General features: G+C 33.8%; 2 protein-coding genes across 2 annotated transcripts in view; both read right to left on the bottom strand.

The window, feature by feature from the left end:
- The window catches only part of LOC119832936 (breast cancer metastasis-suppressor 1-like protein), a 76680-nt gene extending 69938 nt beyond the window's left edge, over positions 1–6742 (bottom strand). Inside the window, exons 1-3 of the mRNA XM_038356766.1 lie at positions 6417–6742; positions 4651–4801; positions 893–986 (exon numbers count right to left, since the gene is read on the bottom strand). Of these exons, the coding sequence (XP_038212694.1) occupies positions 893–986; positions 4651–4801; positions 6417–6618 (447 nt within the window). The 5' untranslated portion in view covers positions 6619–6742. The remainder of the gene's footprint in view (positions 1–892; positions 987–4650; positions 4802–6416) is intronic.
- Positions 6743–8060: 1318 nt separating this feature from the next.
- Positions 8061–15388, bottom strand: part of LOC119832817 (MAGUK p55 subfamily member 5-A) — a 107342-nt gene continuing 100014 nt past the window's right edge. Inside the window, 6 exon segments of the mRNA XM_038356589.1 lie at positions 8061–11117; positions 11457–11638; positions 12102–12233; positions 13053–13217; positions 14053–14216; positions 14552–14812. Of these exon segments, the coding sequence (XP_038212517.1) occupies positions 10935–11117; positions 11457–11638; positions 12102–12233; positions 13053–13217; positions 14053–14216; positions 14552–14812 (1087 nt within the window). The 3' untranslated portion in view covers positions 8061–10934.

Raw genomic sequence — 15388 nt, 5'->3', positions numbered from 1 at the left:
ACAGATTCGAAATTCAAATGTAATATTTTTTTATAATTAAGTGTAACAGTATTTATGGCCAGACTAAGTATATGAAAGGAGGAGGATATACCCTCAAACGAGACCTGTGTCCCAGCAGTGGGAACATAATATATGGTCTGATGATGATGATGATGATATATGAATGGGAAGCGGTATTTAACATTTGTGTGTGTCTCTTCAATCTAACGACTCGAAAATATGAACTTTTTTTAAATTAAATTTTGTTGAGATGGTCCTTAGCTATATTTAATGTAAATTAAAGCAATCTTCTTGAAAATATTTCTATTATCATTAGAAATAATATCAAATCTTGCCCACTAATGTAGATTTTCGTCTTTTGTAGGGCTCGGTATCCGGAGGGTAAAGCAGTACCCTGTGACTAAGACTTCGCATGCCGTCGCCGTCTGTCGGTCCATTCGTACAGACAGATAGACAAACGGACACCGAGCTGCGTCTCATGCACCTTGATAGTAAGATATCTGCAGCTTCCTCTTTAGCTCATGTGTACTGAACCATTTGACCGAGTTTTCTTTGATAGATAGAAAAAATAAAAAATATCTCTAACATGTGTATAGGACAGTAAGCTATTAACTAAGCTATTCAGTTTGCTTCTAAAAACTCAAAGATTAATTTATTCGATTAGACTTCTAGGAGCTTCTTCTTTTGTCTCGTCATATTTCAATATAATTAACTGCATAACGTATAGACTCGATGCTCGAACGTCGTTTCAATTTGAGAGTATTAAAATAGCAAAGCCCTCTAAGGTGGCACCCTACAGCCCTACAGTGGGCATACAGAATAAAAAAGACAATAAGCAGTTGATGATGATGATGTATTATCAAAATAAAAAAGAAAATAATCTAGCACTCACCTGAAAATGTTGGTGGGCTGCCTGCTCCTCAGCCTCGTACTTATGCTTTATATTGTCTATGCGCATCTGCTTCAAGATGCCGGCCACCTCGATTCTATAATAAATTACGAATTTTTACTAAAAACAACCCTTTTTCTAGGTGTCAGAAGATAAACCATCTCTCGGATTTTGAGAATTTCGCTATAACACTAATGAATGCGCAAATTTATTTTAATAATTCCAATTTTTATTATTCCTTTCATTCTGCTAATGAATATAGGAAAAAAACACGATTTAATGATAGGACTCTGTTACTCTTTCACGTAAAAACTACTGAACCGATTGCAATGTAATTTAGTACGTAGATAACTGGCCAACTGGGATAACATATAGGTAACTTTTATCTCGATATTCCTGCGGGATACAGACTTACGCGGGTGAAACCGCGGGGCGCAGGTGGTTAATTAATAAAACCAAAAAAATAATAAAGTCGATTTGAGAACCTCCTTCGTTTTTGGGAACGTCGGTTTAAAATATACATGTATAATATTTTGAATTTGTGAATACAAAATCATATGCCTATTAGTTAGTATTTCAAGTGAAATACTATTATAATACGCGCCTCTTTGTAACAAGGACATTGCTAATGTATTTCTATTATTGTTACTCTCTTACTCAGAGACGGCTGAGTCGTTTTTGATCAAAATTTGGCACCAGCATCTATCAGAATTTTCACATAGTTGACTTGTTAGCATGTTATTCAACAGGCTATCAGTTATATTATTAATTCTAATCAAATTGAATGGTTAAAAAGGTTTTCTATTATATTTAGTTTTACTGTAAGTTAAAATATACTTTTTATTAGAAAACATAAAAATCGAAGGACGTCAAAATAAAAACAAACCGAAATATGATACATACTTATCAAAAGATGTAATTTTTTTTTGTACTGTAAAAGAAAATAATAAATGTCTAGATAAAAGATGCAACTCCTATATAAAAGTGAATCGTCAAATATGTTGGTAAGCGTAAAACTCGAGAACGGCTCAACCAATTGTGTTAATTGTTTTCTTATACATTTTGTATAGACACAAGGAAAGTTTTTTTTATAGAGAGATAAAAGAAGAGAAGCCGGGACCGATACTGTTTAACAAGATCGAATACTTGTATCTAAGCATTAGGAAAATACAATTGATCATAGCAGTTCTCTAAGTAAGTTAGCAATATAATGTCTGTAACACATCATTTTAAAAGGTATATTTACTATATTATTTAAAACTATAATAACTAATAAAATAATAAACTACACATAAGAATGCTAGCGTTAACTATGTATGAATATGTAAATGACACCTCGTAGCATTGCTACGAATATCCGCTACGCGACGCTCTACGCAACTATGCGTAGTCGATAGTACAGCGGATGCCTGATTTTGAGTAAAAAATTTAAGCTTACATGTTCTATATTCAAATAAATGGCATTTTTATTTAATTTCGCATATTAAATAATACTTTAAAAATTCAAAAGCTTTGAATTACGCATGTAATTGAATGTGCCATAGATTCATCATTCATAACTTTCGTATATTACTCTTATCTATCTAGACAACTACCATGTGTAGTAATAAAAAAAAAATATCACGTACATCATAATCGTTAATTTAAATGTACATAACGATTTACCATGAGGAATATAAGATTAATATTCTCGGATAATTACGAATTATTAAAGTACCTAAGAAAAATCATCGTGAAGCGTTATAAAAGCCATTACCGCTGATAGGAATATTTTTACTTGGTACGTAGGCCTAGCCAGCCTGATTTTTTTTTTCTTAACCTCATTCATTATTCATCTTTTTTTTTTTAATTGAAAACTTGTGCCTGCCATGAGGGCCCATTTAAATTTGTTCCAATTCTGACTATTTGGAGGCAAAAGAAGCTAATTACACCAATTTTAATGCAAAAAAAGAAAACAAAGAATGAATTACGTAACATTATTTCACTTATCTTGAAATATAGAATGTGAATGTAGTATTTAAATTTAAGGAATGTTTAAAACTAATTAAAAACATAAAATCACAATATAATTCGTAAGTTTGTAAGTTAATGAATAATTATTATGTAACTGTGACTAATGAATTCATGAAATATTATAATAAGTTCGATAAAATAAGTCACATGTATTTTATATATAACATTGACATCTCGATACAGATCCTTCCTACCATAATCATCGTTAATAACAAAAATCACACCATATTATATTATACAGTATTGTGGTATATTTGACTCGATTTTATAATGTAGAATTATATTATATTTTAATCAGATAATTCTTTGGTTTTTATGTACCGGCAAATCCGTTTCTAGGGAAAGGATTTTCTCATACTGATTATCTCAATTGTTCAGATGTTCTTAATAGAAAAACAGACTTTGATAAATAAGGTAACAATTATCGAAAATGTGTTTCAGGTTTTCACTGAATTACCCGTAAGTAAGTACCTTATTATTTTCTGCAATATATTGAATAAAATACTATTTTACTTTAAAAAAAAGGTGGCAACCGTATTTGTAGCCTATTTTTAGAATGACACACACATTATTTTACATAATGTATTCAAATTAAATAACTCTCTAACAAAAATAACCTCATCACCTTATCCTCTAAAACTTGTTATATTCTTGCCACATTGGCACAGAAAATTATATAAAGTTTTTTTTTATATATAAAATCACAAAAATATACTAACATTGTAAATCTGAAGACTTTGTTTGTTTGTTTGAACGCGCTAATCTCAGGAACTACTGGTACGCATTGAAAAATTCTTTCAGTTTTAGATAGGCTATTAGGCTATATATGTACCACGGCCGAAGCTGGGGCGGACCGCTAGTAAAATATGTGCCTCTAGCGATTAAAACGATCACCATAATGAGGATAACTTCATTTCATGACTATTAAGTAGTTATATATGTGCCCCATTCTTAGATGCAGTCAAACACACAATTCAAATAAATGTAGGTTTCTATTTGTAATGATATTGGGAATGGACAATGAAATGAAATATAATATCTCTAATGGCCTTAAACATTTGTGTTCTCTAATGTTGATAACAATCACCTAATCCTCATTATATACCTACTAATATTATCTATCTGTATATAATGTCTATCTGTCTGTCTGTCTCGTCTTCACACCTAAAACACTGAACCAATTTCGATGAAGGTTGGTAAAGGACAGACAGTTTTACGACAGACCACATAGGATTTGTTTCATTCCGGAAATCCTACGGGAACGGGAACTATGAAACAACCTCGAGTGTGTGGTTCCTCTTCGACTACACGAGCGAAGCCGCGGGTTCATAAAATCCGTGTCCAAATTATATACGCAGACATACACGTTATTCAACCAAATGTATGTCTCTTATGAGAAAAACAATCAACTTATCCTCATATAAAATTTTAACATTCACAAATACAGGATACCTATATTCATTCTCATATGCTCAGCAACGAATATTTGTCTAGACTCTAGATCTTTTCTATACTTAAGTATAAATATGCTATTGTTGAAATTGTTCATAGGTGAAACTGACATGTATGGAAAGCATTAGTACGACCAATTTAAGCTTATATATATTTCAACATCAATTTAGTTTATGTATATATATTTTTTCGTTCCAAATAAACTATTTCTAATAAGTAATTAACTCAAGTCTGTTGCATAGATAAACACAAAATGTGATGCAATCCAATGATTGTAGTAGATATATCAAAATCACCTTATCCTCATATTCTCTTGCAAGCGCCTTAACGGCCCCAAGTACTCCGGCGAGCGGCCTCCCCGCACCTCAGCGAGCTGATACTCCACATCCTTGATCCTCTCATTGAACAACTGTTCCCGCAGCACTGTGAATTGGTGCTCCAGGTTTGCTGGAATCGATAAACTATAATTATACACTTATTGAGTGTGGGTGTTGCTTTGATCAGTTTAAGCTTTTTAGGAATAAAAATTGTGGTCAAAAACCTCCTTTTGTATTTGTAAACAATTTACTTTACTTTTTCCCTTGATAAATATTTTTTTTGTTACATAAAGTTTATGGAAATTCATTAGATTTAAGTTTTTTTAAACATTTTGCAATACCAGGAAAAAATTTTTAGGATATTTTTCCAATTACCCCAGCTCACAATTAACCTCATTGACCTTTATAAAGTATAGCCTTATAATACTTAAAACAAAAACAATTAAATAGGCACCAGCTGCATAATATCTTCATTTATTCATTATTGAATTATTTTATTTTTTATTCTCTTTATTTATTGTGCGGCAACCTTTAACATTGTCACTCCTTGGACGTAAACTTTTCGACATGTCTACTGTCATTATTAGCACAGCAACAAGCTCTTGCAAGCAACATAATAGCAGCAGCTCATCAAAATATTGATTCAAACTTGTCACCAAACAAAACACCTTTAGAATTTACAAGAAATATCCAATAGTAATTTCTTCATTGATATATAGTTAGCTTTATCTTAAAATTTTCACTTCATCATCACTTATCCATCGCTTATCATGCATATTTTTTACCGTAAAAATCTATACTAATAAACAAGACTTTGTTTATTTCAACACACTTATCTCAGGAATAACTGGTCCAATTACAAAAATTCTTTCTCCATTGGATGTGTATGTCAAACCTGAGTATTGCTACAGAGCTACTAGTCACAGGCTACATATAAACCACAGGGAAAATCAGGTTGGACAGCTATTTATTTATATAAACCAGTATATGCTATCACCTAAGTTGCAGAAAAATGTCTATTGCCTATTAAATCCAGTTGAGAAGTAATTTTGTTTTAAATATAAGGTTATGCATACATTTTATCAATAATAATCATATTTATAGTTTTCAAATTAAATAAGTTAAAAACTAAAAATGTGATCTATACAAGTATAGGAGTAGCATTTAGAAATGAAATCCTTTTTTTTTCTCTACTATCTATCAATCTAATAACATATTGTGATTTTAATACTACACTTATGATATAAAACTTGTGTTTGTTTGTTTGAACATGTTGATCACAGGAACAACTGCTTCAATTTATAAAGTTATTGCAAGCAAGGCTATATATAGCCTACCCCACATTACCTATGATGTGGATAAATCTGCACAGCACAACTTGTAATAAATAAAGTCTATATACTTATGTGATATGATGTGAGCCTAATCTATATTCATCAAAATCTATATTTTTTTTATACTTTTGTTTTAATTTATTAGAGAGTTTTGGCTTCACTAAAAATAACATATGCTAAATAGTATAATATGAAATATAATGGCTTATTGGATTAATGTTTTTAAACATGCATAATATTTATCTAGATAAAAATCATAAATCTATCTTACTTTACATCAGCTACAACTTTCGTACTTTACATCAGCTAGTTAACATTATAAACAATTCGCAATTCTGTTCCATCAGAACATGTTATTAAAGATCAAAATTCACGACCCAATTTGTTTGTAAACATAACCTAGGAACCAACCTAAGTTATCGAGGCATTCGTTGCGACGCCTCTCACATTCACTCTCATCCATTTCAGAGGAATCATCGGAGTCTGGCTCGTCTGCCTCTTCAGCACTGGAGTCACGGTCTGGCCCGCGGGAAGAACCCCCAGACCTTTCTGTGTCACCGCCAGACAAATCACCATCTCCATCGCTGTCACCTTCCACTTTCATTGACGGCATTTTACTGATATCTATCTATCTAAACGAATACGGTAACTCTGTTTTGTGTTTTGAACTATTCAAATTTTAAATTTTTACTTTCGCTCCACCTAAACAATAACAAGAAATGTCAAGCCGTAAATTGTCAATTGATGACGCAGTCAATTTGGCATTTTGGTGTTCGGATACTCAAAGTGAATAATGAATGTCGTCCTGTCTGAATGCTGATACTTAGTTTACGTGCAGAATTTATGTTCCATCGTCCATTATAAATTATAAATTTGTCAATCAAAAATATCTAATACATTGGACAATGTGACGTAATCATCTAATAAAAAAAAAATTCAATTCCTAGATGAACGCAGGTAAGTTAATTTGTTAATGATAATATTATGCAACTCAATCAATATGCAAAGGATGTGCAGTTGAATAATTGTTATAATACAATTTAATTTAACTTCATTATATCAGGGGTAGAAGGAGCCGCGTTTCAAGTACGGCAATGGAAAGAATTGATGATGTGGGCAAATGTGGGACATATATTTCACTTGCTGATTTTCCTTCTAAGGATCACGATTTTTTGTTAGTTATATGGCCCAGTTCTAAGCATTATACGGTTATAACCATAAAACCAATCTAGAAAAAGTCGAGTTGTATAAAAATATCGATAATGGTACTAAGTAACTAATATTTATTTACACCCTTATATTTAGTTCACCTTTAAAATTATATGTAACATTAGACTCCTTAAAACTCGATTTTGATCCACTTTATACGAATAGATTTAATTCAAACCTTATTCACTTATCAAAGATCGTCAACATTTATTCCAGGATCAAATAATTTTCTACCGTTTGTATGTTTGTATGAATAATTGAGACGATGTTATCCTTAATTGAGAGATTTTCATATTTAGCCTTTTTTTTCGACTATATTAATTCAAGGATGACCTAAATTCGTTGTTATGCAAATGTGAATCAAGATCTTAAGATAAATTATTTTTCACTAATTTTTGTTTGCCGCGCCATAAGCGGTCACATTTTGTGCACCTATACGTCCTGCTGTGACATCATAGCTTAACTTCTAGAATTACAACTTTATTTTTAGATGGAAAAATCATTCAAGCAACAACTATTTTCATACTTTTATAATTTGTGCGCAGCGCATATGACCAAGCTTCAAGTGAAACGGTATCATAACGAGTGGTCAATAGCTGGTGAAAAAAAAAAGAAACGTTAGGTACTAATTTCAAGTAGCGTCATGTTGAATTCTTACTTGGGATATTGATGAAAAATGAAACAAAGTAGTATCTGATATTAAATTTAATAGGTATACTCTATTATTTACATTCAATTGTTCTCTATTAACATGGTATTTATAATAATTTTATTATTCAATCAGTTGTCAATAAATTTTATATACAGGACTATTTATAAATTATATAATTATAATAATATCAATACTGTGAAGTTCGACAAATCCACAATTGAATACGTGCACAAAATGTATATTAAAATACATGGGGCAAAAAACATTTCGTTTAAATACAAATAAATTTGCGAATACATCCAATGCACGTTTCATAAATCATACAGATAACATAGAATTCTAGTTTACATTAGCACCTCCACAGGCTACCACAAAATACTCAAACTTACATTAATAAAAATCGATCAATATATAAAAATAACACGATATCCGTACCGGTACATCAATCGGTAAAATATAAATTAATTAATATACACAAATGCTAAGCGCTCTCTGACGGTATTTTACTATTCGACTAAATTATTGTATTACGTTTTATTATCTGTAATTGGATTTTGGCAACTGCATAAAAAACAATATCACTAGCATAAATCAATCGGTTTGTGTAGATGCATGTATTGTGTTTTTCCGATTGTAAAATTCGTCAGTGGGCCCACACTAAGTACATTGCAAAATTGTGATTATTAGAAATATTACAAGGTAGTTATTGTTATCAATAGTAACACCACGAAAGGTGGTTAGTATTTGGCACTTATTTATTTGGAATGCACTTTTCTGTCTACTTATAATATAAAAAATCGAAACTAACTGCATACATATGTAGGTACTAAATTTGAACATGGACATATTTTAGAATTTTCACAGCTGCAATTTTCTTATTGGATAACTATTTAATACTTTACATCGAGGAATTTTGTGTTTATTGTGTTGTAAACATTTTACGTTACGATTTTGGCGTCATTTTTGCAATGCAAATTTCATTGGACAAGAGTTAATACAAAAACTAACTTTGGAATGTTGAAAGTCTTAAATATATATGAATTTGTGAAAAATGTGAAACTTTTAACCGTGTAACGCCTTCATCATGAAGTATTTATTAATAGACACGTGTGAAACTATTAAGGTATAGGTATAGATATAATATAAAACAGATATGTCGTTTTTAGGTTAAAATATTGCTTTCTACTCGCTATTACAGCTGATTTTAAACACTGTCCAATATACTTGTTAATATTTAAAATCTACCATTGATTTACCTCCCACAAGATACTACAGGAGAAAATTTCCAAAAAGTTACTATTTTTTAAAAGCTACTGCAAAATTTTTGGAAGTAATGAAATATTTTTATAATCGCTTTATTATGTATAGTTTTATTTTGTTAATATATTTAGTTATTAGTTTTGTTATATATTATGAATATAAAAACCACCGATAACATGAAAACATAGCAATTTTAACCATTTTAATATTTTTAAAATTTACTTTGTTATTATAAAATTTTAATAATTATAATCGGATAAATGATTCTAATGTTAAATGTAGAAAATTATTATTTTATTGATTATTAACAACATTATTGATTAAATATTGATCCATCACGAACATGAAAATTATTGGTTATATTGTTACCTAATGATTTATTAAAATTAGAAGCGTTTCAACAGTGGAGTTTAGCTCGAACCCAAATAATCGTATCGAATATTCTAATATTATCAAACAACTATGTTTAACGTTTAAAAATTTTAAGGCAGTATTAAAAGTTGTTACACGAAACCGATACAAATATATTTTATCACCTACGCCGACACTCCACGACAATTATTGCCAGTGTTAATATAATTTCAAGACATGTGTACGATTAACATTTAAATCACCGAATGTTCGAGAAACAAATATCGTTCAACGAACGCGCGATCCGTCGCGGAAGCGAAAACCAAGATCGTATCGATTGGACAAATCGAAATAAATTAAGAACAGTCTTCAGAGTGGTGATGAAACACGTTGAAACGTACTAAATCTTCATCAGTCTACGCTACTCCATGAACAGAACTCTTTATCGCGCCCACTAACTTCCCAAGGAAATGTATAAACATTCGCGTCACCAAACCCACTAGGAGCAACAATTTTAGGATATTTCTGTTGACCACAGAGATTGATGGGTGTGATCGTTGAACGCGTCCGTTGATATCGGGATATTGGTGTGATCTCTGTATTTTAATAGTTTGAATTATTTTATCATTATCGAATTGAAATGTGGGTTCTTCTGAATTAAAATCTGATGATGATTGATTACTGGTCATGTTAGAATTATTGATCCCAATTGCGTGAGACAGCGTTCGCCTTGTTGTTTCAGATTTTGTGAGTTTTGGTTTGGTTTTACTATGATCAGCATTCCTAACAGAACCAGTAGGATCACCATTTCCGACACCATTGTTATTAAAAACATCAGAGGGTATTTTATAATTTCCGATATCAAGGGAACAGTTACGTATTTTCATTTTTCCTATATCACCATCATCAGTTCTGTCACACTTGGAATGTTTCTTATCATCATACAAAGTACAATTTCTGATGTCAACAGAATAATCACACAGATCAAAATTTCCAACAAAATTGGTTACTTGATTTCGCATATCGTATTTCCTCGCATCTTCGATATCAGTTCTGATAACACCAGTGTTTTCTCTTTCATCATCTTCATCATAACTTATGATATTATTACATCGTTCCACATCTTTATCAGTTCTGCAAGCAATATAATACCTTCGAGGTTTAGGCAGATGGAACATATCGGGCAGTTGGTATTGTTGGGGCAGATGGAATATATGGGGCAAGTGGGAATTTTGGAACAGATGCAGAAGTTTGGACATTTGTAGTATTGGGAAAATTTGGGGCTGATCCGGCAGGTGTCCCACATACGGACCATCCGACAGTGCAGACGGGTGTGACAGATCCACGTGATGCACTTGGGGCAGTTTGGGCAGAATCCGTGATCGCAAAGTGAGCTCCTGCAGCTGGGGCAGGTGGGGCAGGCGGGGCAGGCGGGGCAGCCGGTCGAGCGGCGGCCGCTAGGTGTGCTTGAGCCAGTGCGCGGGCACCCACTGCGGCTCGCGCTCGAGGCTGTTGATCTCGTTGAGCAGCTGCGTGTAGGCGCGCTGCGTGTCGTTGTTGATGATGATCATGTCGAACAGGTGGCCCCAGCGCAGCTCCATGTCGCGGGCCGTCGCTATTATCTCTTTTAGCTCTTCTTCCTGCAATTTGCGGGTACTTTTATTAGATGTGTATTTAATGTATCCTAGTTGTTTTTTAAAACAATATTTCTTTGGTACAGAAGTTAAAAATTAAACATACTATATATTAAACTTCATATTTATGTGTAAACATATTTAATTTTTGTATTCTGTATGTATATATATGAAAGTTAATTAAGTTAATGGTAATAGAGAAAATTTGTCAACATTCATAATATTCCCAATCCGACAATCTAAATTAAAATTTTTAACTTTAATTTTGACGATTAGTAGTTCTAAGAGTTGTCTAATTAAACAAATGTGTGTCAATTTCAATGATTTATGAACTTCCATGCTCACCTTAAACGCCTCCCCATTGCGTATCTTCTTCTGCCTCAGCTTCTCGAGGCTGGGCGGCGCCACGAACACGGTGTAGGGCTTCAGGTCGGAGCCGCGCAGGATCTTGAGCGACTGCGGGTGCAGGTTCAGCACGCAGATCTTGCCCGAGTTCACCACCTCGCGGATCGCTTCCAGCGACGTGCCTGGGAAGTCGTGAGGGATTTATTTAGCTATAGATCTACTAGATATTGTATATATGTCTATTGACGGCGCTCTTGGCTTACAACAAGGCGAGGCGACTTGTTGCCTATTTACACAACACACATTAAACGCTTGTTCATCTAGGAAAAGCAAAGCCAGATTGGCGCTGTAACGCGTTACGTAACGAACCGGATTACACTCCCATCAAAGTAAACATCATAAAACATGCTTAGTGTTTATTGAAACTTATTCAATGAATTATGTTGCGAATTATATTTAGAAAAGGGGATAAAAACGGAATAGAATTATTTTAATACACATGTAATACCATAACAAATTAAGAGTATTTCATTAATTTACTTTTTACCAAACTTCCCAGTCTATCAGTTCAGAAACTATAAGGTCCTTACGTAATTTAAATAATATCGTATTGTCGACTAAACCCAGTATACAAACTGAACTAACCATAATACGCCTTCTCATATTCGCCGTGCTCAACGAACTTCCTGTTGAGTATGTCGGCCTCGAACTGCGTGCGCGAGATGAAGTGGTAGTCCTGCCCGGGGACCTCGTGCTCCTTGCGCGGTCGGGACGTGTCTGCAAGTGTATTTCATACAATAAAATACAAATAAAAAATTAAAAATTTACTATCAACCGACGTAAAAATAATACCCGAGTGATATTAAAGGAAGTAATTAATAAATGTAGTCCATAAGGGCGTTGTGATTATATAGATGCGATGTGACGTGTTGTACCATTTCTTGGTGTGATTTGACGAAACATGGCGTTGTGTTGTGGGTGTGAGCTGATGATTTTGATGATGATGATGATGATGGCGACGACGATGATGATGATGATGATGGTGGTGATGATGGTGGTGGTGGTGATGATGATGATGGTGGTGGTGGTGGTAGTAGTATTGACGTTTTTTTTTAGTTTATGCAGTTTGTTTATAATGACGTTGTTGTTAGTTCATGGCTTAGGTGTAGTAACTAATAACATACGAGTAACGTGAGGTGAGTGATTTGATAGGATGTGATGTTACGATGGCAATATTGATGGCGCTTAATCTTTGTAGACGATCAGTTTGTTGTTAGTTAATGTGTTATGACTCATAACATAGTGTTATGTAATGTTGTTAATCATGTCACGTGACCTCGTATCAATGACGATGGTTATTTGTGATTATTGCGGCGATGGTGTTGTTATTAGTTTATGTGCTATTAATGATAACATAGTGTAATGTAACGTTAAGATGTTATGACGTGACGATGGTAATGTTAATTGTGATTATTGTTGTGATAGTGTTGTTGTTAGTTAGCGTGTTGTAATGAGGCAATGCGTTGTGCAATGAGGGATGCGGGGGGATGCGGGGGGATGCGGAGGGCTGCGGAGGGCGGGTCGGGCGGCACTCACGCGGCACGGCGGCGGCGAAGCGCGCGGTGTCCTCCATGAGGCGCTGGCGCAGCTCGTGGCGGCCGATGTTGGGCGGCCCGATCAGCACGATGGGCCGCTTGTGCGACGCGCGCGGGTAGTACAGCCCCACCTCCTCGTACGTCAGGATCTCTTCCTGCTCGTACTCTAACCGGACACATATCGAACTCAAACTCGTTTCTTTTCATTTCTGCTCGATTTTAATTCAATCTAGTTCGAAGGACTACTTTATCAAACATTTGCTTTCATTCTGGTCGATTTTTTTTCAATCCAGTTCGAAGGACTAGTTTTAAAACGCTCGTGAATCGAAATGAAACCGTATATTGCCCTCAGCAATCAAAAAGGACGATTTAATAGACCAAAATGAAAGTTTTGATTCTGGTTGGATAGCCAACTTTAATTTGAAGTCGTTTTAAAACCGTTTTCGAATCGTAATAATACATAGAAATCGCATGTTGTAGATGGTACAAACTGTATTCTAATGATGTTACATTATGTCGAAAGGTTAAATTTTAACATCGTTTATGTTATTAGTTCCAATTGAATGTTATTCCACTCTCTTTTGAAGGTCTAATTTTAAAATAATTTCTGAATTATCATAAAATATAGCAATTATTATAAAATGGATATAATTAAAAGAACAATTCTTGCCGGCCCTTCTCTGTGGAGACTGCTTTCCGAACCGGTGTTATTATGTATTTTGACAATTGAAAAGCTCTTCTGTAAGTTTAGTCTGAATACGAATATACGTTTGAGTTTGAGTATATATTTATACTTTGTTAAATGATAATAAAAAATATATAAATTACTTGTCATGTTGTTTGTCCGCGATGGACTCCTAAACTACTCAACCTATTCCAATCAAATTTTCACACCATGTGCAGTTTGATCCAACTTAAAAGATATGATAGTTTATATTTGAATTACGACAAATGACTACCCGGACGGAGTCGGGGCGTGCAGCTAGTATAAAAAGCCTCACCATCAGCCCCGGAGGTGGAGTACAAAGGATATCCAGCCTCGCTGGTCGCTTTCTTTCCCTTTTTCTTCCTCGGCGGTTTCTTCGCGCACAGCAAGGTGCCTCCTTTCCGCGGCTTGTCTCGCGCCGCTACTTCGCCCGCTAATGTTAACTTCATTGATTCACGCCTGGAAAGGTTTTAATTAAAATTAAACTTCCAGAAATTAAAGACTTTCATAAAATACAATTTCAAGAAGCTCATTTGCAGAAGTTTTTAAGATATAACCAAAAAAAAATCTAGAAATATCTAATACAAATTATAAAATTTAAATTTCATATGTATACAGTATCGGAAATTATATTTTATTGTGTCTTAAATTGAACTTTTATGTACTGTATCGGGAAGACACAGACTCCTGAAACACAGCGAAAGCTATATTGGGAGTCTGGGGTTCATGTTTTATGTGATATATAATGTGTTCAATAAACGATTTTTATTTATATTTTTTATCTAAAAACTCACTGGTGCTGAAAAGCTTGACTAGGAATCAGTCCAGCGAGGGTCTGGTCCTCCTCCCCCTCGCGGAAGGCCTGCCACCAGTTCGGGTCCTCGCGGCTTATCACGTGCAGCACATCACCCTTTTGGAAACTTATACCTGGAATAGTTTTGTTTGAACGTTAATTATTGTTAACTAGCTTTTGCCCGCGGCTTCGCACGCGATAATTCCTGAGTGGTTTAATAGATTTTATCATGTGTATGAATCCTCCTTTTGAATCACTCTAACTATTAAAAAACCCCATAAAAAGCCATTGGGTAGTTTTAAAGATTTAAACATACATAGGGCCATAAAAAGCGACTTGTTTTATACTATGTAGTGATTTAGTAAATGACAATTGTGAGTGATTTGATTTTAATTGAGATCGTAAGGAACGATACGCTTATGTTCACGGGACGATTATGTTCACGCTGTGTTTTAAGGAGATGATTGTTTTAAAGAGCATTTTGACAGTACCTAAAATACCATATTGGGTAGTTCACTTCATAATAAGTGCTGCTAAGTGTTAAGCACACAAGATGCGTGTGAATGCATTTTGTGTTTATACACGTGTATTTTCGTGTGTGTGAATAACCTTTATTGGTGTTATATTTTTACAATTATTATATTATTACAATAATATTGTGTGCTTGTGTGTATGCGTGTATGTGTGAGTGTGTGCGTGTGTTACTTGTGAATAATATTTATTGGTATATTATTTTTTACAATGTAAGAAAGAAAGAATGTTTATGTACTTTACGTTGTTACAGTATAAATGTGTGTGCGTGCGTGTGCGTGCGTGCGTGTGGTGTGTGCGTGTGCGT

Source organism: Zerene cesonia, chromosome 16 (assembly GCF_012273895.1).
Source record: "Zerene cesonia ecotype Mississippi chromosome 16, Zerene_cesonia_1.1, whole genome shotgun sequence".
Classification (NCBI taxonomy): Eukaryota; Metazoa; Arthropoda; class Insecta; order Lepidoptera; family Pieridae; genus Zerene; species Zerene cesonia.
Note: the sequence above shows the minus strand (reverse complement) of the source record. Positions and strands in the feature narration are given on the sequence as shown.